Consider the following 27,453-nt stretch of genomic DNA (forward strand, 5'->3'; position numbering starts at 1 on the left):
TGCAGCTCTACTTCTACTGAGATTTTAGAATTAAGGGGATAGTTCACTCAAAAATTAAAATTGACCATTTACTTCATCATAATGGAATTAAAATATCATGCTTTGTTTGGGTTGCAAAACGTAATTGCACTTTTCAGATCATGATGATAACTGTTACAATTTAAATAAGTTGTTTAGGGAGAGTAAACGTAACATTTAGTATATTAGATTATTACTGGAGCAAATGGATGGAAGATACACAAGGACACAAACTTGACAATTAATTCGTTTATTCCTCTTATAAGGAGAAGAAAGATGAAGCCAACAAAAGAGAGGCTTATGTGTGTGCACTTTGTACAATGCATATTATAAACAAACAAACAGAAATACAATCAAACCAAAAGTTTTAGGGGAAAAGGAACTAGAGTGACGCCAAAGCAAAGAACTAAACAAAACCAAAAGCCACCTAAACTAGAACCCAAAATCCCCCTCTAAACTTACTAATAAAAATCTAAATATGAAAAAGAAACCCAAATCTTCAGCGTTTGCGACAGCAATAACTTAAATTCCCTGAAATAATAAACAAATACAAAAATCGGCGCTCACCCACTTACCTAGTGTTTCTGAACAGTCAAGATACCTACGGGCAAAATGTATGTTGCACGACTGACTTTCCCCAAAGAGGAATGATAAACTCTTTAACCATATTGACTTAATTTACATCGGTGTATCATAATTCAGAAACACGAAACAAAGCAAACAGTGCAATCAGAAGCGAGCGACCACAAACCAACACACACACACACAGCACTCTGTAAAACAAGGCATGCCAGTCGAATTTAAAGTCCGCGGAACGAAGCCCAATTGGTCCACAAGGAAACGCCCTAATTAGGAGTGACAGGCTCGGGATCCAATCAGCAGGTACCTGGTAGAGAGAAAATAGCGGAACAAAAGGTGATAGGGCAAGACAATGACCGAATGACAGACAAGGAGAGGGGGAACGAGAGTGGAGGGAGGCAAGCAAAAACAGAGAGGGAGAAAGCTCAAAAATACAAACTCCCACCGTCCGTAACAATAACTGACTGAATGGTTATGATTGCTGACTATATTTTTGATATGTTGAGTCCTAACATGGTAGGATTGTCATTACATCATTATGGATTGTCCGAAAGATCCGGTTTGCAGTATAGATCTGAACTTCCCATCACTACTCTACATCTCAAACTCCAAATTTCTCCCCCCTGATAATGCACTTCATCTCTGACTTAGCCTCCCTGAAACGACAATGTTAGAATCACGCCTGATTGTCTTATTTATAAGGTTAAACTCATTCATTTTTCTTAAACAAAAACTAACACAGAGAGTGCAAGGTTGCTTTGTTCTCTCGCTGTCTCGTGAGAGATATTTCGAAGAAAGCAGGACACCTGTAACCATTGACTTCCATAGTAGGATAAGCAAACACTATGAAAGTCAATGGTGTCCAGCTTATTATATTTTCTGTAGTGTTTAACAGAAGAAAGAAACTCAAAACAGGTTTGGAAAAAGTGGGTGAACTATCCCATTAAACCACTTTACTAGTGTCTATGAGAACAGTAACTCATTGCATGGCCTAAATATGATAATTCCTTAACACAAATGCTTTTAAAATCTTTTAGGTATATTAAGTGAATCTGAGGTTAATCAGAATTGTTTGTGTTAAAGAGCTGGTGCCGCAGCAGTGACTCTTGGTTAAAGTGTAATAGATGTGTGGGGTTTGCCATTGGTCGATGTACCCCGTTCAGTGTTTGCACTTCCTCTTCTGAAAACACAGCTGATCTGCACAGAAGCTCACTAATGATTGAGCTGCTCACGCTCGGATGACCTGAAAACTCACACGTGTCCCGCTATAAGACCATCACCTGCTTTATTCCATAATCTTAATCTTAATGATTATGATGGATTTTACATACAGTTGAAGTCAGAATTATTAGCCCCCCTTTGAATTTTTGTTTCTTTTTTAAATATTTCCTAAATGATGTTTAACAGAGCAAGGAAATTTTCACAGTATGTCTGATGATATTTTTTCCTCTGGAGAAAGTCTTATTTGTTTTATTTCGGCTAGAATGAAAGCAGTTTTTAATTTTTTTTAAAACAATTTTAAGGTAAAAAATTATTAGCCCCTTTCAGCAATTTTTTTTTCGATTATTCTACAGAACAAACCATCATTATACAATAACTTGCCTAATTACCTTAACCTGCCTAGTTAAGCTAATTAACCTAGTTAAGCCTTTAAATGTCACTTTAAGCTGTTTAGAAAATATCCAGTCAAATATTATTGACTGTCATCATGGCAAAGATAAAATAAACCAGTTATTAGAAATGAGTTATTAAAACTATTATGTTTAGAAATGTGTTGAAAAATGTTCTCTCTGTTAAACAGAAATTGGGGAAAAAAGGGCGGCTAATAATTCAGGGCGGCTAATAATTCTCACTTCAACTGTATGTACTATTTTTTTTTTTTATTTAATGTTGATAATTTCTTACAACATCCTGCTCAGGGACTACAGATGTAAATTAGCTTTATAGCTAACTCTGGCACAATGTGCTGTTGAAAATTTGTCCCTGTATAAATAATTAAAACAAATTAAATAAATAGAAATGAAACAGACTTAATTATATTGCATAATATCAGACAATGACTTTAATCTGGGGAAAATATTTTGAAATGTGAGTCCTTCAAAGTTAATAGTGTTAGATGAAACTGTTTGTAGCTTGTTTTATGCATTATTTCTTGCTGTTGATTTCTTTTTGTTTGTTACAAACTTTTTTATTATAGAAAATTTGTATTTATAAGATGTTAATGTAAGGTTGATCTGATTTGCCATGATGTAGATATAGCAGCTGATATGTCAAAAAACTCAAACTCTGTATTCTTTAATAAGCATTTTTCAGTTTGATATTTATCAGTATTTCCTTAGTACTGGGTTGCAGCTGAAAGCGCATCCGCTGAATAAAACATATGCTGGAATAGTTGGCGGTTCATTCCGCTGTGGTGACCCCTGATAAAAAGGGACTAAGCCGAATGAATGAACAATTGAATAAACAAAATCTACGCACATCAATCTGTCCAGGATAGTGTCCTCAGCAGTAAATACATGGAGAACTTTTAAACGAATGTTATTGTAAAGAAAACAATTAAACCATTATGGTAAATAGATTTTATTTTTAATTAAAAGTTTAAAGTTTTATTGAGATGGATTGTTGGTGGTTGTATGAGTGTTAATCGCCAGATTGGGTAGCAATACATGAACAAAGGAAAATTAAGACCTGATTAAGAAAAAAAGATTTCATTTTCCTTCGGCTAAGTCCTTTATTTATCTGAGGTCACCACAGCAGAATGAACCGCCAACTATTCCGGAAAATTTGTATGCAGGGGGTGCCCTTCCAACCGCAACCCAGTACTGGGAAACACCCATACTCTCTCACATTCACACACACACACACAGTACGGCCAATTTAGTTTGATTCAATTCACCTATAGCGCATGTGTTTGGACTGTGGGGGAAACCGGAGCACCCGGAGGAAACCCACGCCAACACGGGGAGATGCAAACTCCACACAGAAATGCCAACTCGAACCAGCAACCTTCTTGTTGTAAGGAGACTAACCGCAGAGCCAACGTGCCAACCTAATTTAGTTATTATAGTTTTTTAGACTTTTTAAAGTTTAAATTTGTCAAAATATTTAGTTATTTTAAAGTTTATATTGAAAGAAAATGTATGTATACAACTAGAGCTTGCTTGTTTTGACACAATATTTAAAATATTTTGCTAAGAAATATATAAATTAAATATTAAAATATAAATTATTATTATTGTTTTATTTCTAATATTTTTTTGATAAGGGAAATAAAAATCTTTACCATCTGGGCCATTCCTCAGCATCTAGACCTGTATGTCACGGATTGGTCAGGCTCTCACGATCCCCACTCACGAAGATCACCATCACCTGACTTCTAATGAGCACACAGCTGCATCACATTCACGAGCACCAGATAAAAGCACAGCACTCCAGTCGCTCATTGTCCGGGCTCGTCTCGACGAAAGCGGACAACTGAGCGACCACTCAGCGTAGTCATCCTCAGCTAAACAAACGATTTACTTACCTGTTCTCTTTGTATTCCTCCCTAGTCTTCCTGGTCCTCCCGTATCGTCCTGTCTTCCAGTCCTTCCAAGTCTGTGTCATCCTCTGTCAGCTGTATCTGGTGTGTGCTGTCCATCCTCGTGTATTCCTGTTACCCAGCCACGGAGGAGAAGACCCCAACATCATTCCTGATCCTCCTGGCTATCCTTCATGTGCTCCTTGTTGTCATTCAATAAACACCCTAACGTTTCCTTACCTCTGTCTCCTGTCCGCTTCATAACAGAAGCCCGGACCAATAACGACGACAACATGAGCACCCCCGATCACTTTCAAGAGCTGGTGGACCAGTTGAAGCGGATTCTACAGCCACCAGCTCCACTTTCCAACGCACCACCAGCACCGAGCACTTCCGCCTCCACAGTTTCTTCTTCGGCCCTTCCTTCCAGTCCCATGGCCCGACCAGCGCCCTACTCAGGCGGAGCGGGGGAGTGCAATGGTTTTCTGTTACAATGTTCCCTCATATTCGAAATGCAACCTTCTCTATATCCCACAGATAAGTCAAAGATCGCCTACATCGTATCTCTACTCTCTGGACCTGCACTTAAATGGGCTGAGACGATCTGGAACCAAGCCGGGCCGGTCATGAATTCCATCACTACCTTCACGGAGTATTTCAAAGAGGTGTTTGGACGTTCTGATGGGGAAGTAGCCGCTGGAGAGCAGCTGTATCATCTAAAGCAAGGTACTCTATCTACACAGGAATATGCTCTCCGGTTTCGCACTCTAGCAGCTGCAAGTGGATGGAATGAGAGATCGTTGTTGACCACGTACCGGCTCGGCTTGGAACCCACTCTCCGAATCCAACTGGCCACATTAGATGATACAATGGGTCTGGAGAGATTCATCCAACATTCTCTCCGATGTTCCGATCGTCTTCGTTCCTATCAACAGGACACCATCACCCCCTCGTCTGCACTCCTCCAATCGCCTGAGTCAACAGCCTCTCCAGAACCAGAACCCATGATAATAGAGTCTGGAAGACTGACATCAGCGGAACGACAGAGGAGGCTGACCCGGGGTCTGTGTCTATACTGCGGTGTCAGTGGACACACCCGTATGGAGTGTCCCCTTCGTCCCATTCGGACTTCAGTGAGTGTATTCAGTACGAATATTGAACAATGTAAACCACTTACTACCACCGTACAAATAACTACTGCCTCTATTTCTCTCCTTGTCACAGCCCTCATCGACTCCGGGTCAGCAGGGAACTTCATCTCCCAATCCCTCTGTCGTCAACTCCACCTCCGTATTGAGGCGTCCTCGCATATATACCAGATACAACCGATAACCCAGTGCACTCGATCTTCGACCCGTATCCATCGACAATGCGAAGACATCCTTCTTCAAGTGGGGGTGTTACATCAAGAGAGGATTCAATTTCTGGTTCTGGAGGGTGCAAATATGGACATCATTCTAGGGCGCCCGTGGCTGGTGAAGCACGATCCCATCATCTCTTGGGGCACAGGAGAGATAAAGAAATGGGGATCTGGATGTACACCTGCCTGTTTTCCAAATCTCCCTCTTCAAGGTCGGAACCCCATTTCTTTGTTTGCAACATCGGTCGAGAGCCCTCCTGAGAAGCAGTCTATCCACATTCCTAAGGAGTACAGCTCCTTTCATGATGTCTTCTGCCCCAAGAGAGCTTCCCAGCTACCGCCGCATCGGCCATGGGACTGCGCGATCGACCTAGTTCCAGATGCCCAGTTGCCAAGAGGTAGGATCTACCCGCTCTCGCTTCCAGAGAATCAGGCAATGGAAGATTACATAAGGGAGGCTCTGAGTCAGGGGTACATACGTCACTCAAAATCACCAGCCGCCTCAAGCTTCTTCTTTGTGGCCAAGAAGGACGGAGGGCTGCGTCCATGCATCGACTACAGGGTCCTAAATAACGGTACAGTAAAATACCGATATCCCCTTCCTCTGGTACCAGCCGCTTTGGAACAGCTCCGAGAAGCTAAAGTCTTCACTAAATTGGACCTCCGCAGCGCGTATAATCTGATAAGAATACGTGAGGGGGACCAATGGAAGACAGCATTCGTGACCCCTACTGGCCACTATGAATATGAGGTCATGCCTTACGGTCTGGTCAACGCCCCCTCCGTATTCCAAAACTTCATTCATGAAGTCCTCCGGGAGTTTCTTCACCACTGTGTAATAGTGTACATAGATGACATCCTCATTTACTCCCGGAGTGAGGCCGAACATCGCCAACACGTTGCGGAGGTCCTACACACATTGAGAGAACATCACCTCTACCTCAAAGCGGAGAAATGCTCATTCCACCAGAAGTCGATTCATTTCCTGGGATACATCATTGACCAAACCGGTATACGTATGGATGGGAAGAAAATTGAGGCTGTTCTATCCTGGTCAGAACCCACTTCCATTAAGGAGCTCCAGAGGTTTCTTGGGTTTGCTAACTTTTATAGACGATTTATCAAGGACTACAGCAGGATTACATCACCTCTCACTAATCTCCTCAAGGGTAAACCCAAAGGACTGGAGTGGACCAAAGAAGCAGCCGCAGCCTTCCGCCTTCTTAAGAAGGAGTTCACAAGGGCCCCACTCCTGACTCATCCTGACCCAAATCTTCCTTTCGTGGTGGAAGTGGACGCATCCACCACCGGCGTCGGGGCAGTATTATCTCAACATCATGATACACCGCCCCGACTGCATCCCTGTGCCTATTTCTCTCGGAAGTTGAGCCCGGCGGAGCAGAATTACAGCATAGGAGACAGGGAGCTTCTAGCAATCAAGCTAGCCTTGGAGGAGTGGCGTCACTGGTTGGAGGGAGCCAAACATCCGTTCCAGGTGATCACAGATCACAAAAACCTCCAGTACATCAAAGAGGCCAAGAGACTATGTCCACGTCAAGCCAGATGGTCACTTTTCTTCTCACGTTTTGATTTCTCCATTTCCTATCGTCCAGGACCCAAGAATCTAAGAGCAGACGCTCTCTCTCGTTTACACGAGCATCACGATCATGAAGAACTCCCAACGAAGATTCTTCCCGAACACATCTCCATTTGTCCGATCACCTGGAACGCTCCTCCAGTCGTTGCCACTCCGGAAGCTCCTGCTCCGCCGGGATGCCCTCCTCATCGGCAGTTCATACCACCTGAACACCGGGTAGATCTGATCCACTCCTTACATACCTCGCTAGGCACTGGACATCCAGGGATCAACAATACTCTCTCGCTAGTATCCCAACGATTCTGGTGGCCAAACATGGCAAGGGATGTGAGGCAATATGTTCAGGGCTGTAAGGACTGTGCCCAATCCAAGAGCCCACGTCATCTACCCGCTGGAAAGCTCCATCCCTTGCCGATTCCGAACCGTCCCTGGTCACACCTAGGAGTGGACTTTATCACTGACCTCCCTTCGTCAGAAGGTAATACCTGTATTCTAGTCATAGTAGATAGATTCTCAAAGTTTGTCAAACTAATCCCTCTGAAAGGTCTTCCCACAGCCTTTGAAACTGCCGACAATATCTTTAATCAAGTCTTCAGGTCATTTGGTATTCCAGAAGATATTGTGTCGGACAGAGGTCCACAGTTCATCTCACGTCTATGGAAAGCCTTCTTCAAGCTCCTAGGTGTGGCCGTCAGCCTCTCTTCTGGATATCATCCCCAAACCAACGGGCAGACAGAGAGGAAGATTCAGGAGGTGGGACGGTTCCTGAGGACCTTCTGCAGTGGTCACCAGAACTCCTGGAGCCAGTATTTGGGCTGGGCAGAATATGCCCAAAATTCACTGCGGCAACCCTCCACCGGACTCACGCCATTCCAGTGCGTCCTGGGCTTCCAACCACCGCTCTTTCCCTGGGATGGCGAACCATCTGATGTCCCCGCAGTGGATCACTGGTTCCGGGAGAGCGAGAGAGTCTGGGACGAGGCTCATCAACATCTGCAGAGGGCAGTCCGTCGAAGCAAGGTAACCGCCGATAGGAGAAGGTCTGAAGAACCCAGATACACACCCGGACAAAAGGTGTGGCTATCCACCCGGGACATACGCATGCGACTGCCCTCTCGCAAGTTAAGTCCCCGATTTGTTGGTCCCTTCACCATCGTGGAACAGGTTAACCCCGTCACCTACAAACTACAATTACCCTCTCACTACCGTATTCACCCTACATTCCACGTATCACTCCTGAAACCCTATCACGATCCTGTTCTTCCCTCCACAGAGCCTGACCACGAAGAGGAACCCCCTCCTCCACTGCTCCTAGAAGAAGGAGCCGTCTACGCAGTGAAGGAGATCTTGCGTTCCCGACGTCGTGGTGGCCAGTTGGAGTACCTGGTGGACTGGGAAGGGTACGGCCCCGAAGAAAGGACATGGGTTCCCAGAGCTGATATTCTCGATCCTAGTCTCATGGTGGAGTTTCATGAGAGCCACCCTGAGTTCCCAGCGCCTAGAGGCAGAGGGAGACCACCACGGCGTCGGAGGTGTCGGCCCTCAGGAGCGGGCCCTGGGGAGGGGGGTACTGTCACGGATTGGTCAGGCTCTCACGATCCCCACTCACGAAGATCACCATCACCTGACTTCTAATGAGCACACAGCTGCATCACATTCACGAGCACCAGATAAAAGCACAGCACTCCAGTCGCTCATTGTCCGGGCTCGTCTCGACGAAAGCGGACAACTGAGCGACCACTCAGCGTAGTCATCCTCAGCTAAACAAACGATTTACTTACCTGTTCTCTTTGTATTCCTCCCTAGTCTTCCTGGTCCTCCCGTATCGTCCTGTCTTCCAGTCCTTCCAAGTCTGTGTCATCCTCTGTCAGCTGTATCTGGTGTGTGCTGTCCATCCTCGTGTATTCCTGTTACCCAGCCACGGAGGAGAAGACCCCAACATCATTCCTGATCCTCCTGGCTATCCTTCATGTGCTCCTTGTTGTCATTCAATAAACACCCTAACGTTTCCTTACCTCTGTCTCCTGTCCGCTTCATAACACTGTATGAGTTTAAAATTTCTTTCATAATCGTCTTAAAAATGTCCTAAAATGTCTTCAATTTAACTTGGTGAAACCTGCCGAAAGCCTCATTTACAATTATTTTTTAATTTTAGAACATGCGAAAGAATTTTCAGGAAAAGCCACCACCCTTCGCCCAGACTGCGGCTTTTAGTGTACACAAGATATGAAATGCTCTGTGAAATAAATAAAAGCATTGCATAACTCAGATAAGCCACGGTGCCTGCAGTGGCCGAGGCATCATTAGACGTGTCTCTGAAGGCCGAGTGTTGGATCAGGCTTGTGGATTGAGAGTCTCTATGGAGGAGCGGCTGGAGTTTGTGGCCTGCAGTCACGAGAGCTGCATTCCTGCGGTGGGGGCGCAGCTCGCCGTCTGTCCGCACGGCCATATTACTGATCCCATAGTGCTCTCACTCGAGAAAACACACACACACACACACACACACACAAAAAAACACTCGTCTTCTGGGCCAGTTACGTTCTCAACTAGAGCTGCACAATGTATTCAAAATATCATCGTTATTGTGATAATAGTGTATTTAATATTGATAGATCAAATTAAATATCCTATAAAATGCTTTGAAATGTGCATTATTTTATTCGAAGTTTGATGTAATCTCAACTGAAACCTGAAGAGAGCGTGGGACATAGACTGATTTCACGCGGCTGCCATTTTTAAAAGCGGAATCGAGGCTGCGGTGGGAAGAAACCCGGAAGTATCGTTGGGAGTTACATTAGAACGTTGTGTACCTGGCTGTATATCTTATCAGCGAATAGAAAGAGACACAAATTTATAATTTCACCGCCTTCTGAGTGACCCGAAGGTCCGTTCTGAATGAATGGTGAAAATATAAAGGGATATCAGAGCTCATTTTCAGCTAAGTTAAGGGAAACGGCACTAGTTAGCTAACGTTTTCTTTCCCAAACACACGTTTCAGATACCATTTATCAAACTCAAGTTAATGAACTGATTCTTTCACTATATTAGACTTGTCACGTTTCTGAATTAAAAGAAAATTTGTCAATTTCCCGCTAACATTTAAAGCACTGTTGATGGCTTTCTTAAAACAGCGCTGATTGGCCAGTGTGTTCACGTGCTCAACAGATATGCTTGTGATTGGCCGAGAAGGTCATCAGTTCACCCTCCGCTGTTTACTGAGCACAAACACAGCCGAGCGATCTGCTTGATGACTCTACTGATCCTTATGGCTGTTTCGCGCTTGCGCTCCAGTCTCCGTGTATCTGTGTTTGCACTGGGTGAAGAGCGGTAAACTGAGTGCAAACACAAGATACATGGAGACTGGATCGCGAAGCAGCCGGGAAGATCAGTCGAGTCATCCGCGCTCAGCGGCGCTTCAATTTTAACTTAGCGGGAATAAGACTGTTTTAAAACTTCAGTACCGGGACAACACGAGGGTGTGCTACAGAGGACTGCAGTGTTTATCGCTCACCAAGCTACATAGGCTGAAGCAGGGAAGCGTCCCCTCTGTTTACCTGCTGCCATGAACTAAAGCCTAGGAGGACACTTGAGCATATTACTCTTACAGAGCTTGTGATGTTGTTTGATGCTAAATTGCTTTTAATTGTTTAAATTAAACGTACTGACTGATATTAAAGTGATGTTTACACCATATCTGTATTTTGAAATCTCGGCAACAGCTGGAGGTTTGTAGTCCACAGCATGTCACTGCAATGTTTACAGTGCTGGTCCTATACTTCCGCGTTTCTTCCCACCACAGCCTCGCTTTGGTTCTTTAAAATGGCAGCCGCGTGAAATAAGCGTATAGTGCAGCTTCTCCCTTTTAAAAAAAACAGCCAATAGGGTTTTGTTTTATCACTGCTCTGCCAGTGAGAGTGGTTGAGCTCAGGCGCATCAAATGAAAAGCCAATGAGAAGCGTCTTAAAGGGGGGGCGGGGCTTGTCATAAACTGCAATGAGAGAAAAAATCGAGTTTATCAAATCCTTTCATTTTTACCAGCATAACAAAGCACATAATATAAATCTGAAAATATTATTAATAACCAAGGCTTGACATTTCAGCTCTGGTGGGTAAGACAGCCGCTCCCACTAGCCACTTTGGCTGGTTAGAAATATTTTTCTAAATTGTAGTTTTCTTAAAAGCAGTGTTCGACAATAAGGATGTGATCTTAGAATCGAGAAGCAGCACGACTGACAAAAGTAACTGTGTTCGCGCTAACAAAAGAAAGCAGGTGAATACCGAATGAGAGGATGGTTACTCGTGTTTGCACAGGTGATGTGATGCCGCACGACTGTTGAAAGCGCGCTCCCGTTTACTTGCGCGAAGCAACCGCGTGTAGAGGAAGCGCAACTGGTGCGATCGGTTCTCTTTGAAATAGACTGGACAAAAAGCGATGCTCGGGCACCCACAGCCCTGCTGCTTTCAAGAGCTCAAGATTGAAAAAATATCCTTTCAAGAGTTCCCACTTAGATATGCTTGGCGTGTAAAGCAGGTTTGGCATGTTGTCCCGGGAGAGAACCCTGAGCTCGGAGAAATTTGAGCCCAGGGCTCTTGCCCGGTCGATAAGCATATCAGGAGATCCGAGATCAGGTAGGTCTCGAGAGCTCCCCCTTTAGAAAAGGGAGGAAAAGGAGGAGATGGGGTGGAAGGGGGGATTCTTCCAAATGAAGATAGAAACAGTAGGGAGAAATTGATCCATTTATAGTAAACTAGGATCACTCTGATTGGATTATTACTGATTACAGATGAGCGGCCAGACGTGCTCAATCATATCACGTGCTCCTCTCGAAATTAGTTTATGAAACTTCACTTTGTAAGCAGCAGCGGTCAGTGCTTTCGTTTAAATAGATTATTAACAGGCCTAACATTAACCGTGTGCGCGTGAACATCTTTTCATCGTCACACACGGTTTGTTTTTTCTCCTGCTTTCTTTTGCTTACAGTTATTTTTGCTAATATAGTTTAAATATCATCCTTTACAATAACATTGCTTTAATATGAGATAACTCCCCATTTATGTGTAGTTAACTGCTGATCTGGGACCTTTAGACAGGACAGATTACTGTGCATATTTTAGACACATGACAATAGATATTTTTAAATGTCTAATTTTTCAAAAAAAAAAAGTTTTGTTGAATTAAAAGCACACGCATGCAGCTAGATTTTGCTTGTTTTGATAAATTATAAATATGTGGCTTAGAAATAATTATTTCTTTTTGGTGGGGTCAGAGATAAATTTGGTAAATCCTTAATTTTGAGCCCTAAAAAAGTCATGTGAGATAAAAACTAATTGCAATGTGACACAACCCATTTGCTCATGCACAGTAAGCAAGCTCATACACAACACACAAAAAAATTGACATGAATGAGGAGGCATGTGGACATAACAGTAATCTAAATCAAGTCATTTTAAGCATGTCAAAGTCAAATTTATTCATATAAAACATATTTTTCAAACAACAAAAGTGTGGCTAGTGAAAATGGCAAGTGGCTAGTAATGTTGGAAATCTACTAGCCACTGTGGCTGGTGATCAAAAAAGTTAATGTCAAGCTGTGTTGATAAAAAATTAAGTTATTAATTAATAAATTGTTAAAAACACTTGGAGTAAATGCAATTGCTGAATATTCTAGCAACCAAATGTGACAGTAAGTTTTCAGACTAAAACTTTGGTGTCTTCGGTCTTTACAAGTCTCCAGAGTGCTTTGTATGCCAGGCTTAACTGTTGTGTGTTTTCTAACGAAACTGCATCAGTGAAAATGTAACGTGAGAGATAAGAGATGCTGGAATTTGTTTGAGATGAGTTCAGGAATCAGAAACAGCCACCTGTGTGTGTTTGTTTGTGTGTGCGCCAGATATGGGAACGCTGCATAAACAACAAGTCTGTAAACTGTACTGAATTTCCTCTGTGTTTGATTGTGCGCTTTCCCGTTCCAGGTTCGACTCCAGCACTGGACTCTGATCATGGAGAGCGTGGTTCCTTCTGATAAAGGAAACTACACCTGTCTGGTGGAGAACCAGTATGGCTCCATCAATCACACATACACGCTGGATGTCGTAGGTGAGTCTGTTTACAAGTGTGTTTAGATGCTTTTTTTAAATTAAAAGAAAGCCGTTGCTTTCGTAACGTTTTGGCTAATGTTTCAACCAAATGGGACATTGCAAATAAATGAAAACAAGTGAAGTTTTCAGACTAAAAAGTCTTTTCTGTGTTTACTAAAGTCTCCATATTCAAGGACTAAAAGCAGTAGTTAAGTTTGTTTTGTTTTGTTTGTTTGTTTTTGTTTTGTTTGTTTTTGTTTGTTTTTTGTTTTTGTTTGTTTTGTTTTGTTTGTTTGTTTTTGTTTTGTTTGTTTTTGTTTGTTTTTTGTTTTTGTTTGCTTTGTTTTGTTTTGTTTTGATTTGATTTGATTTGATTTGATTTGATTTGATTTGTTTTGTTTTGTTTTGTTTTGTTTTGTTTTGTTTTGTTTTGATTTGTTTTGATTTGATTTGATTTGATTTGATTTGATTTGATTTGATTTGATTTGATTTGATTTGATTTGTTTTCTTTTCTTTTCTTTTGTTTTGATTTGATTTGTTTTGCTGTTTATTTTGTTGTGTTTTTTGTTTTAATTTTGGGTAACAATTTTTTAAAATTATTTTGATAAATTGTATTTTCTTTTATTTTCTTTTATTTTCGAGTACTTGTGATGTTTTTTAGATAACTATTTTAATTTATTTAATTTTAATTTTATTTAATTTAAAAAAATTGTATTGTATTTTTTTTAAGTACTAGTAATGTTTTTCCTTGTTTTTTTAGTTAACCATTTTAATTTTTTTAATTTAATTTTATTTTATTTAGAAAAATTGTATTGTATTTTATTTTTAAGTACTTGTAATGTTTTTCCTTGTTTTTTAGTTAACCATTTTATTTTATTTTAGTTTATTTTAATGTTTTTTTTTGATAAATTGTATTTTGTATTTTTTGTTCTGTTGTATTTTTTGTTTTGTGTTTTACTTTGCTTTTTGTTCTGTTGTGTTTTTTGTTTTGTTTTGTTTTGTGTTTTGTTTTACTTTGCTTTTTGTTTTGTTGTATTTTTTGTTTTGTTTTGTTGTTTTGTTTTTGTTTTGTTATATCTCCATTGTTCAATTTTGCAAGAATGATTTAAATTGACAGATTCACTGCTCATGAAACATTACTGCACACTTGATGTTTTTTCAGAAACTGTGACCAATTCTATTTATTCAAGATTCTTTGATTATTAGTATTTATTTAGCATAAAAATACACACACACAAACACATACACATAATATATAATCTTTTGTAGCATTAAATTATCTTTAATATCACTATTGATCAATTTATTGCATTGTTGGAGAATATAATACTTAGTATAATGTATTTTAATAATTGATTGATGGTTTTTTATTTTTATTTTTGCAATTACCCACCCTGATATCTAATTAAAATAAGCAATTAACAACTAAGATTGATCCACCTCTAATTTACATCTTCATATGATGGTTTATTCATTCATGTTTATTCATATGTGTGTTATATTCAAGGTTTTCTTAAACCACATGATATTTTTGTACTTGTTCTTTCTCACAAAAAAGCTATCATGCAGCCTTAAAAGACAGTTTAAAAGTAGTTTATTACTCGACTCAACCTGCCTCGTCTAACCTCAGAACCAAACTATATTTCTTTGCATGAACACACCCATGAACATGCATACACGTACAAAACACAGACACGCAGGGACTAAAGCCTCTCTCTCTCTCACACACACACATCTATATGCTCCCTATTTAGGGCCCCTGTTCTGGGTTAAGTAAAAGCAGTCTTTCAGAAGGCCTGTGTTTTTCTTTTCTGTTTTATTGCGCGGCTGTAAAGCTCTTTTGTGTCTGGCTCAATCTAATACTTTCGTCGCACAGAAAGCAGGAGAGAAAAGAGGCAGAGGAAAAGGGATTATGTTGTTTTTCCCCTAGTTGTTTTTCACTTTAATGTCAGAATAACCTACCTGGGAAGTCTATGAAAATGACACGATGAGATTTTTTTCTCTCTAGCTGACCCTTCTGATAGGTCGATGAGAGTTGCGCCGGTCTGAACTGGCCTGCATTTCAAAGCTGGACAAAGTACAAAGCGCTGACACTTAAAAAGAGCCAAAAAGACTCTAATTATTGCTGTTTACTGTGGACGGCGGCCAGATTGCCGAGCAGACATTTCTACAGTAGATCTAACTCCAACAATAAGTCTTTTTCAATCAATTTGCGCACACATTAAATGCGTTTTTGAGTCTAGCCCAGTCGACATTCACTGGCACTCATGTTGGCTCAAGAGATGGCGAGATGTCATGGTAATTTTAAGTCATAGCAAAGATATATATCACACAGCCACAGACGTGACTTAGGTGGAATTTTATAAAATTAAAGACTCATTCCTGACTTCAAATGAACTTGTTTTGGTTAAGCTGTGGCCATTACTTCATCCTCTTGTTTTAATTATGTTCTATTATGACATGACTTGATCAATTGCATGATAGTGGGATTTTTTTCTGTTTAAGAATTCATTAAGTTAGTAATTAGTTACCTTGATTATTTAAATCAGGGGTCACCAATCTCGGTCCAGGAGGGCCAGTGTCCCCGCAGGGTTTAGCGCCAACTTGCCTCAACACACCTGCCTGAGTGTTTCACGTATACCTAGTAAGACCTTGATTAGCTTGTTCAGGTGTGTTTGATTAGGGTTGGAGCTAAAATCTGGAGGACACCGGCCCTCCAGGAACAAGTTTGGTGACCCCTGATTTAAATTGTTGTTCACTTGTGTTTATAAAAATCAGAGCCACAAATGCAAAAACCTATATATTTTTTTATGAATAAATTTGTATTTATTTATTTATTTAACCTTTTATTACGAGGGAAAACTTTTGAGGTTTGTATTCTCAAATTTAAAAAACAAATTAAAATTAAATAAAGGAAATAAAAATTAAGAATTCATCCCCACAACGTCTTGATTAGTTTTAACTACTTTAAATGGACAAATTAATACATCAACAAATCCAGAAATAAACTAAAAGGAGGAATTTAAGAAGTTTGAAGCACAGAGGATGTCATTAAATTAAAATGAGGGAATGTGGAAGAACATGTCCTTTCTCATTTACATAAATAAATAAATAAATAAATAAATAAATAAATAAATAAGCATTTTTCTATCAGGCTCAGCAGTGTATTTTTATAGGTAATGATAAGGTTATTAGCTAGTCAATAAAGTAGTTTCTTTTTCATAAATGTCACGTTACATTTATATTTTTACATTTATACACGTTATTCTTTTGCTTTTAACAAGGTAGATTTTCTTTTGCATCAAACCAGCTCAATCCACTTGTGCTTTTTTTGCAAAAACCTCTAAATCCACCTATTTGGACAAGACAGTGTAATTAGCTGAAAATCACTAAAGATGCAATTAGAAATTATTTTACCAAACATAAAACACATAAAATCACCTAAAATAAAAAATGAAAAAAAAAAAAAAAACTAAAATTAAAAATACCTAAATCTGTCAAGTAAGTGGGTGTTCATCCTGCTGTGGCAACCCCTGATACTAATTCAGCTACTAAATACGACCTCCAAAGACTACGTCGAATAGTTCGGACTGCTGAGCGAATCACTGGTACAACCCTTCCTACTCCCCAAGAACTGTACTTATCCAGAGCGAGCAGAAGGGCTGCCAAAATCACTCTGGACCCCTCACACCCAGCACACTGCCTCTTTGAACTTTTACCTTCTGGTCGACGCTACAGAGCACTGCGCACCAGAACAGCCCGACACAGAAACAGTTTCTTCCCTCAGGCAATCCATCTCATGAACACTTGATGATAATAATTGCGGAACCAACATCACTACTTGCTATACAATATTATACACATATACACTTATTTAACAACACACTTTACATGCCAATTTGCACATAACAGCTGCACATATAACATTGTATATAGTAATAAACATGTACATACACTTGTCAATCTGTATATTTGCACTCACTACTTCTATTTAAAAAAAATATATATTTATTATCTGTTTTTTGTCCTGTCTCTGTTATCCTGTTGCACTGTAGAAGCTCTGTCACCAAAACAAAATCCTCGTATGTGTGAACATACCTGGCAATAAAGCTCTTTCTGATTCTGATTCTGATTCTGATAAATCAGGGACTAAGCCGGATGAAAATGAATGAATGAAATCTGCCAAGTAAGTGCATTAATCAATAACATTAAAACTGACATTAATTAAATCTTAATGATCTGTTTTCATTTCTGAAATTTGGGATTTAGATGTAGTGTAAGTAGCGCAATGTAAACATTGCAAACATTGTAAAATAAGCTTGGTAGTTTCAAATAATGTAGTGTAAAAAGTACAGTGCAAAACATTTGAATAAAACATTTTGAAGTGTGTAAACATTAAAATAAATCAAATAAAAACATATTATCCTTGTGCACCGCTCTCATAGCATGCTATGTGCAAAATGCAAATACTATAAAAATATTATCAATGCAAATATTTGGTGTAATGCAAAACATCAATATTTGTGCAATGTTCATTTATATAAAAAGCTTATCAGACATATAGTATAAAGTAATATAAATAATGTATAGTTTTAGACATTTAAAAAATGAGCTTACACTTTAAAAAACAGCTCACATTAGCAATTAAACACAAAATATGCTACTGTGCAAAAAAAAAGCATGTCTTTCAGACACTTTTTGAAGCTGTCATTCATTCATTCTCACCATACTCAGCATCTCTTTTCCCACTCGTCTGTTTGTCCTCATAGCATCCATGTGAGATAAAAGAACGGCCTCTTGTTTAACTTTGTCTTCGTGAAATGGAGTTGTTGTTTAATGTAGCTATTGTAAATCGGACCCATTTAAAGTAGCATCGCTGCGCAAAAACCGTTATGAATGCATGCTACACTTCCGATTGTACAATATCCCTTTTTTCTTAAAATGAACAGTTAATGAAGAGTTTTTGAAGAGTAAGGGACATTTACATTTGTCGGACAGGCACATGCAATTCTTTAAACTCCATCTTATCAATCTAAATTGGAAGCGGAATAAATAAAAGCCGGCGGATCAGCTCGCCGCTACATTGAAAACATATGAGTCGTTTCGCGGCTTCTGATTGGTTCTCAGGATTTTTATCGAGAGTTTTTTTTTTTTCATGAAAATTACATTTAAAAATATTCGGTAATAATGATATGGATAATGCATATTCATAAATCGATAAATTATTACCTTAAAAACTTTCGCATGTTTTTAAAAATGCTAGTCATTTAGTCAATTTTTCATTGTAAATTTTTTTTCAATATATTTGCATATTAACACACTTTTTTCAATCTCATGAATGTATGAATAATAATAATCAACTAGTTCCATCCACTAAAAGCCACATCAATTTTTCCCATATAATATAATGCATTCAATTTAATCTAATATGATGCATTATAAGCCATCCCGTAGAATCTCTACCGGCTTGGACATTTTAATCCACTCAGACCTAGTTGGCACACTAACTTACTGCATCTCCACCCTGAATTCTCTCGCAACCAATCCAAGCAACCCCTCCCTGACCCGTTCTGAACTGCGTTTGCTAAGTCAGCAGGCTACCCAGAGTTCAGCAGTCTCGCTTCGGGATGCCAGATCAGCCTGCGAATGCCAGGCTAATGGAGTAATTGATTGATTGTGAATTGGTGGAGAATGAGGGCAACCACTGGCACTTGGCTCACCTTTTGGGGAGTTTTTAGAGGAGGATCTGACCCTCAGCCTGATTTCAGCTGGGATTTTGGAAAGTTGCTTGGTTTGGGTGGTTTATACGCTGTTTTAGCTTGATTGTGTAGCAATCTTTAATGATATTAGATAAAAGATTAAAATACAAAATAATTTGATGGATTATGGACAAAGTCAAACATTGGGTCTATTGTGTATTATTACATTTGAATACGATTATATTTGTAACTTAAAGGATGGGTTTTTCAATATTTCATCCTAATTTTGAATAAACCTAAAATAGATGTTATCTGAAAACTTATAAACGCTTTTCTCTGTTTACAATGATCATGAATAATTAATAAAATAATAAAATGTATATTATACATTTCAGTTTATTTTCGTTAAGTTTAGCTCAGTATTCAGAAACTATTTGCAGTACAAAATTCATACAAAAAAAAAGCAAGAACAAAAAAAAAACGGTTTACCCGGCCACTTTATTAGGTACACCTTACTGGTACTGGGTTGGAGCGACCTTAATACTTAATCCTTCGTTGCATAGATTCAACAAGCTACTGAACATATTCCTCAGAGAATTTGCTCCATGTTGACATGATAGCATCACACAGTTGCTGCAGATTTGTCGGCTGCACATCCATGAAGCAAATCTCCCGTTCCACCACATCCCAAAGGTGCTCTATTGGATTGAGCTCTAGTGACTGTGGAGGCAATTTGAGTGCAGTGAACTCATTGTCATGTTCAAGAAATCAGTCTGAGATGATTCACGCTTTGACATGGTGCGTTATCCTGCTGGAAGTAACCATCAGAGGATGGGTACACTGGGGTCATAAAGGGATGGACATGGTCAGCAACAATACTCTGGTAGGCTGTGGTGTTGACACGATGCTCGATTGATACTAATGGACCTAAAGTGTGCCACGAAAATATTCCCCACACCATTACACCTCCACCAGCAGGCTGAATCGTTGAAACAAGGCAGAAGGGATCCATGCTTTCATGTTGTTGATGCCAAATTCTGACTTGACCATTCGAATGTGGCAGCAGAAATTGAGACTCATCAGACCAGGCAACATTTCTCCAATCTTCTATTGTCCAATTTTGGTGAGCCTGTGTGAATTGTAGCTTCAGTTTCCTGTTCTTAGCTGACAGGAGTGGCACCCGGTGTGGTCTTCTGCTGCTGTAGCACATCCGCCTCAAGGTTGGACGTGTTGTGTGTTCAGAGATGCTCTTCTCAGTTGTAACGAGTGGTTATTTGAGTTATTGTTGCCTTTCTATCAGCTGGAACCAGTCTGGCCATTCTCCTCTGACCTCATTAACAAGGCATTTGCGCCCACAGAACTGACGCTCACTGCATATTTTCTCTTTTTCTGACCATTCTCTGTGAACATTAGAGATGGTTGTGCATGAAATTCCTAGTAGATCAGAAGTTTCTGAAATACTCAGACCAGCCCGTCTGGCACCAACAACCATGCCACGTTCAAAGTCACTTAAATCACCTTTCTTCCCCATTCTGATGCTCTGTTTGAACTGCAGCAGATCGTCTTGACCATGTCTACAACAAAATTCACGTTAGCGAGCAGTTGGACAGGTGTACCTAATAAAGTGGCCGGTGAGTGTACATTAAAAGACTAGCTCACCCAAAAATAAATACTCCGACCAAATGTTTTCACCCACGACTTTTTCCAAAGCTCTATTTAACATAAAGTTGATATTTCAGGATATTTTGAAGAAGCTGAAAACCTGTAACCATTCACTTCCATAGTAGGAACAACAAATACTATAGAGGTCAATGGTTACAGGTTTGGGTGAACGATCCCTTAAACAATTCAAATCAGTTCAATTCATTTTCATTTCTGTAGTGCTTTTACAGTGTAGATTGTGTCAAAGCAGCTTTACATAGAAGATTATAGTGAACTGAAACAGTGTCAGTTCAGTTTTCAGAGTTGAAGTTCAGTTCAGTTTAGTTCAGTTCAGTGTGGTTTAATTTTCACTGTGGAAAGTCCAAACACTGAAGAGCAAATCCACCGATGTGCTGCTCCACAAGTCCCGAACCATGCAAGCCAGTGGCGACTATGAGCAGTGCATTTGTTACAGTTTTTATTTCTAAATCACTCACTAGCAACTCCAAGAAAGAAGGTAAATCTGTCTGACTTGGTTGTTTTTCATGTTTTAAACACCAAATCTGTGTCTACTTTTTTTTCTTTCTCCTCTGTTCTTCTTCCTCATCTGTCTGTCTTTTCTTTTCACTGCCCATCTGTTGGGCATCTTTTATCCTCTGCATCTTTTGACCGCAGCCATTCTTTCTCCTGCTCTCTTTTTCCACTTTGCACCATTGTTTTGAGCTTTTCTTGTACCCCTCTTGTGCCCCTCAGTGCTAAATCCTCTGAGATCCCCCGCAGACCTCCGCTTCATATGTGTGTGTGTGTGTGAAGGCTGACCTCTCCTCATCTCCTGTCTGACGTCATGCGTCTGTGTGTGTTGAAGTAACCAGGAGACGCTTCACAATTACAGGGCCACAGTAATGTTGTGTTGTGAAGACAGCGAGGTGTGTGTTGGTGATGTGGTTCGGTGTGTTTAGCTTTTGACTTTTTCTTACTTTGGAAAAAGTGATTCAGTAGTTCTCACTGAATCCAAAGAAGGGTTAGTGTACAGTGTAAGAAATGTGTAATGTGTGTATCAAATTATTTGGGTGGACTATGGAGAAACTCAAACATTGGGTTTATTTTTATTCTCACGTTTGACATTTTTAACCTAATGGGTGGGTTTTTAAATATTTTATCCTAATTTGAAATGAACTGTAAGTAAATGTTAACTTAAAACTTAATATTAATAAAATTGTAACGTGAAATGACACTGACAAGGGAGTTGAGGATCCAAACTCGGGGTTTACTATACAGAGATGGTCAGGCAAGCAATGGTCAACACAGAGGCAAACAGATGTATACTGGAAATCCAGAGTTGTGGTCAAATATCAGACAAGGGGGTCAGAAGGCAGGCAGCAGACAGGAATAAACAAACAAAACAAAGCAGGGTTGAAACACGGAAGGCAAGGCAAAGGAAACTCTTCTTAATGTTTACTAACAGTTCAACAAGACTCAGCACTGATGTGTGTGTGTGTGTGTGCGCTGTATAAATGGTCTATGTAATCAGTCTTTGACAATCCTCCGGCTGTGTGTATGCAATTAGTCAGGATCAGGAACCAATTGTGTGTGTGGTGCATGACTGGATCTTGTAGTCCATGAAATGGCAGATTTGTAGTCCTTTGGCGATCTGCAGCCACTAGATTGTTGGTTATCATAACAAAAATGATATAATTTAGATTACATTTCAGACTATTTTCATTGAGTTAAGCTCAATATTCTGAAATTATGTAAACTAAAACTGAAATAGAATAATTAGAAACTTTAAGCAGTACAAATTTCATACAACTAAAATAAAAAAAAAGTTGAAAGTTTATCATTTGTTTGTAAAGTTTATATTCGGAAGTGTCAGAAGGTAGATTTTTCCAATGAATCATCTGTTGAACTGCATCCCAATCATCACAAATACTGCAGAAGTCCTATTGGAACCTGCATGAACCCAAGCTTCTCATAGAAATCAGTCAAGTTTGGTGAAGGAAAAATCATGGTTTGGGGTTACAGTCAGTATGTGGGCCGGTCTGCAGAATAAATGGCAACATCAACAGCCTTCGGACATTTGTGCTGCTTATTACATTACAAACCACAGAAGAGGGCAAATTCTTCAGCAGGATAGCGCTCCTTCTCATACTTCAGCCTCCACATCAAATTTCCTGAAAGTAAAGGAGGTCAGGGTGCTCCAGGATTGGTCAGCCCAGTTACCAGACATGAACATTATTGTGTATGTCTGGGGTAAGATGAAGGAGGAGGCATTGAAGATGAATCCAAAGAATCTTGATGAACTCTGGGAGTCCTGCAAGAATGCTTTCTTTGCTATTCCAGATGACTTTATTAATAAGTGATTTGAGTCAGAGATGTATGGATGCAGTCCTCCAAGCTCATTATGGAGTCAGACACAATATTCATTCTGTTTCCACTGCAGCATGACTTTATATTCTACACTGGACATTATTTCTGTGTTAAGTGCCAAGACTTTTGTCTTAACAAAGTCAGACCTTACTGACCTTATTAAATCATTAAAAATCAAGGCATGGTTATAATTTAGTTTGGTAAAATAAGCGTAATCTAGAGGCCTTTGCGACTTTTGTCAAGTATATATATATATATATATATATATATATATATATATATATATATATATATATATATATATATATATATATATATATATATATATATATATATATATATATATATATATATATTATTAAAAATATATATATATAATTTATAATGGCAGTTCATTAATACTAGTAGTAGAAAAATACCTTTATCTTAAGTATACCAAGTAGCGACTCATGTTCACTCATCATTTGGCTTTTGGAAACCAAGAGTCACAGCATTTTTATTTTATCTGATCATTTCTTAGAGAAAAAAAGGGAAATGAAACAATGGCTCCTGATACACCAACGCTGCAGGAACTGCTGATATATGGTGGACACTGAACATCTGTCTTATTTCCCCCCCTCTTTGCCTTTCTTCATCTGTGTTTGTTCAGTTCTTATCGCAGAGATAAGGCAAAAGCCTCTGTTTTGTGAAGTCTTAACAGCAGCCTGATAGGACTTTAGGTGTGGTGATCTGAACACCCAACATTCACGTATACCTTCACACAGAGTGGGCTTGCTTCATAACAGAGAATAAGACAAAACATTTATTGAGCAGCAAATCAGGACTTTAATTGTGTGACTTGAATTGAATTGTGTGTTACTGAAGAATGGAGAAAACAATCTCAAATAGAAAACATATAAATTACAGTATTCCATATGTGTAATGCACCCTTTATTATTTAAGCATCACATATTATGCTTTACAAGTTGTAGTAATTTACATATAATAAGTTTTGTGTGTCCTGAAAAATCTGTGATGAAAACTTCAGGTTATTTGTTGTTTTCATTAATCATTCTTTAAATGCAAATGAGCTGCTGCTCCCGCCTCCTTTCTTGACGAGGGCGGAGCCTTTATAGCTTGTGCCAACTTAAATATTTCAATGCATTTTAAGACTCAGCCAGTGTAAACTCCTTATGGCCAGGTAGTATTTAAAGAGCCCCTATTTTGCATTAAAAAAAGGTCATATTTTGGTTTTAGGGGTCTCCAACAACATGCTGATATGCGTGAAGGGTCAAAAACACTTTCATTGTCTTATAACATGCTTTTATTTTTACCTAATTATCCCAGTGACTCCCAAATGATTCGTTCAGTGATTCGTTTATTCCCAAACCCCTCCTTAGCGCGAAGCTAATGATATATTAATCAATATTAATCAAACACTGAATAATCAGTGATTGGTTCGATGACCCAGTCTGTTGCGTTTTGGTCGATTGCGTTAAGCACTAGACAGAGAGAAAAGCCCACCACGGCTATGAAATAGCTGCCAGAGAGTATGTGAGAGCACAATGCAGGAACGCAATAAATCAATGCAGTTAAAGACCAGAATATTGTTCTACTCTTAACCCTAACCCCAAGTAATAACATCGACACACATTCAGTATTAATCCACACATGGCAAAAGTTGAACTATTTTGAAAATTGACCGCGTGTGTGTAGGATTGGCTGATGGTGGCCATAGCAAAGGCAAACAGCAGAGGATCGCCAGTTCAGAAACACACTTAAAATCGGTAAAGGAAGAAGCACGCGTCATGTTTTTAATGTAGTTTTGGACGCAATATGTGAACAGCCCCATACAGATTTAATCTGAGAGATACAGTACAAGCACTGATCTAAAATAGATTCGTGATTACAAGCCGCGCAGGGTGATTACAACTTATAACACACAATTAAACACATATTTTACAAACTACACAAAATGAGGTAACAATTTTAATGACACTTGCATGTTATGATCCGGAGGAAGAAGAAACTGGTCCATATGAACTGTAAAAGTTACTGATAAAGTCCCTGTCAAAGTCTGACAAAGTCCCATAGTCTCTGCTGCTCATTCAATAGCAAACGGCCGGCGAATCCCACGTTGCAGCATAGGTTATTGTATCAAAAATCTGTAAATGACAGGAACAAACACAACACTAGGTTGGCTATACTGTGGTGTTGTTGTGAAAATGAACTTTAACCCTTTATTCCCCTCAGCCTAATCTCCATCTGTCAGTGATCGTCATCTTCGCGTCATGATCAGTCCCGTGATCCCCTGCGCCTCTACTAGTTTCGAAGTCGATTCGATCAATCAAAAGATCCGAACCCAACTCGATTCATTTATTCAACTCTGAGTCAACTATTTAGCTAAAGAATCAATAGTTTTAAACATGCTGCACTTTCAGATTTAAACCTCAGCTGGATGTGTTCATTCACTTAGAGCCGTGTTACACACTGCATGGAAGCTCATTTTCAAAGACCCATAATAGGGGCTCTTTAAGCAGGATTTCTGTTAAAAGCAAACAAAAACACGTTCGTTTACATAATGATAGTTGTGTCTGTGAATGTAAACAGGTGAAGGAAAAAATGCGAGTGGATCAGTATATTAGATCTGTGAAAGAACATTTATAAATGTGAAGACCACACATTACTAACACAACTCAACTAAAATGATTTCAATTCAGGATATCATAAAAAGTAAAAAAGCTAAGGATTGCAATCGAGGCCTAATCAGAAACGGTGCTTTATGACTAATTGTGCTATGTTTCATGCTCAAATATCAACCCAAAGGAAATGTATTAAGCATATACACTGTGAATTTCAATATAGTAACACATCTTTTCTTTATTTTTCAGAACGCTCTCCTCACCGGCCCATTCTCCAGGCAGGCCTGCCAGCAAATGTCACCGTGCAAGTCGGACAAGATGCGAAGTTTGTCTGTAAAGTTTACAGTGACGCTCAGCCTCATATCCAATGGTTGCAGCATTATTCAAAGAACGGCAGCCGCTACGGTCCTGACGGACTTCCTTATGTCCGCGTATTGAAGGTAGAAAATCCATATTTCTTAAAGGAATGTCATTTCATTTAAAGGTGTAGTATGTTGGATTGAGGTTGTTCAGTATGATGTGATTTACCTTCTATGTGTGATTTGATTGGACAGGAATCACAGGGCTACTCAGCCAATCCCCATAGTCAAGAAAAAATAAAGTAGTGACTGCAGTTTGAAGGAAAGTAGTGGAGTAAAAGTACTGATACTGCATTAAAAATGTACTCAAGGGAAAGTAAAAGTACACATTCTTAAAACTACTTAGTAAATTACAATTTCTGAGAAAAAACGACTCAATTACAGTCATTTGAGTGTTTGTAATTTGTTACTTTACACCACTGCGATTACGCAATCAGTTGGTGTGTTATTTCAATAATCAAAAACAGTAAACATTCACTCAGCCTTTTCAACCTTCTCTTTGCCCTCAAACGAAGAACGAAAAAGAGCTTTGTTTGAAGAATACTGGGGCATTTAAATAGCTATGTTTTTAAGCTTTAGAAGAGTCAAGAACATACCGCACCTTTAATCTCAAATGTTTTTATGCTTCTGATTTCTTTTAGATCTTGCAAAGCCAAAAGCCTTGCAGGAGAACTATTATTAGAGGGTGGTGGTCTCTTCTGTTCCGCCCGGTGAGAATATTGTAACAGGTTCCCATATGTGTGTTTTTGTCCCTCATTGCGGCGCCCCCTAGAGCTCGGGCATAAACAGCTCGGACGTGGAAGTCCTCATGCTCACCAATGTCACGGAAGAGGACGCTGGTGAAATTACGTGCAAAGTGTCCAATTATATTGGTGAGGCCAACAATTCCTGTTGGCTCATTGTCATACCAGGTAAAAAAGCAGGAGCGAGGCGCCCCTTTCCCCCTCTGCTGGTGTGTTGGGTTATTTTTTTGTCGTCGTGGTGATCGTGGGATTTTTGCTGAGCCGTTGTGGTGTGGTCTGGTGTTTTATTTCCCTCATTATTTTTTGTTTTTTTGGTGGATCTTTCCTGGTGACCCTGTAATCCAGCCAATCAGCCATGGAAACAAGCCTTTGGTCTGTCCTCGCCTCTGACTTCCTGTCTTGTGTCAAGTTTCTTTGTCTTATTCCACTTTCCACCCCTTCCCTTTATAACTTTTTTTGGCTAAAAGGCAGCGGCTTGTTTTCCATGTTTCCTCACTCGTGTTTGCATAGACCCTGCTGGGTTCACCTGTGTTGGGTACAAAGGTTTCAACCTCCGTTGAGCAGTGGTGGACGAAGTACACACAATAGGTACTTGTGTGAAAGTGTAGATACCCTAATAAAGTATTACTCCTGTAGAAGTGTAAAGTCTTCATTTTTAATATTATTTAAAAGCATAATTTATTCATTAGTTAAGTAATCAAAGTGCTTACCAATGAATGTTTATCTTTTTCTAGAACGTTGAATTAACAAATGTGTTATACTCTTATAACCACACTGATGATTCAATGGAAAACATTTGAAACCACATTCAGACCAGTTCGTAAAATCTGTGAATCTTTTAGTGGAGACTCACTTTGAACAGATCATTTGA

At 39.5% G+C, this 27,453-nt stretch overlaps 1 protein-coding gene across 5 annotated transcripts in view; it reads left to right on the top strand.

Annotated features, from left to right (window-relative positions):
* Positions 1 to 27,453, top strand: part of fgfr2 (fibroblast growth factor receptor 2) — a 156,691-nt gene that overhangs the window by 56,655 nt on the left and 72,583 nt on the right. For 3 of the 5 annotated variants that reach the window (XM_056470769.1, XM_056470770.1, XM_056470773.1), the window contains 2 exons: positions 13,048 to 13,171; positions 25,730 to 25,920. In XM_056470769.1, the coding sequence (XP_056326744.1) occupies positions 13,048 to 13,171; positions 25,730 to 25,920 (315 nt within the window). Of the gene's footprint in view, positions 1 to 13,047; positions 13,172 to 25,729; positions 25,921 to 26,611; positions 26,751 to 27,453 lie in introns of all 5 variants that reach the window. The other 2 variants (XM_056470771.1, XM_056470772.1) reach the window with 1 other exon arrangement.

The sequence above is a fragment of the Danio aesculapii genome, chromosome 13 (genome assembly GCF_903798145.1).
Source record: "Danio aesculapii chromosome 13, fDanAes4.1, whole genome shotgun sequence".
NCBI classification, from domain to species: domain Eukaryota; kingdom Metazoa; phylum Chordata; class Actinopteri; order Cypriniformes; family Danionidae; genus Danio; species Danio aesculapii.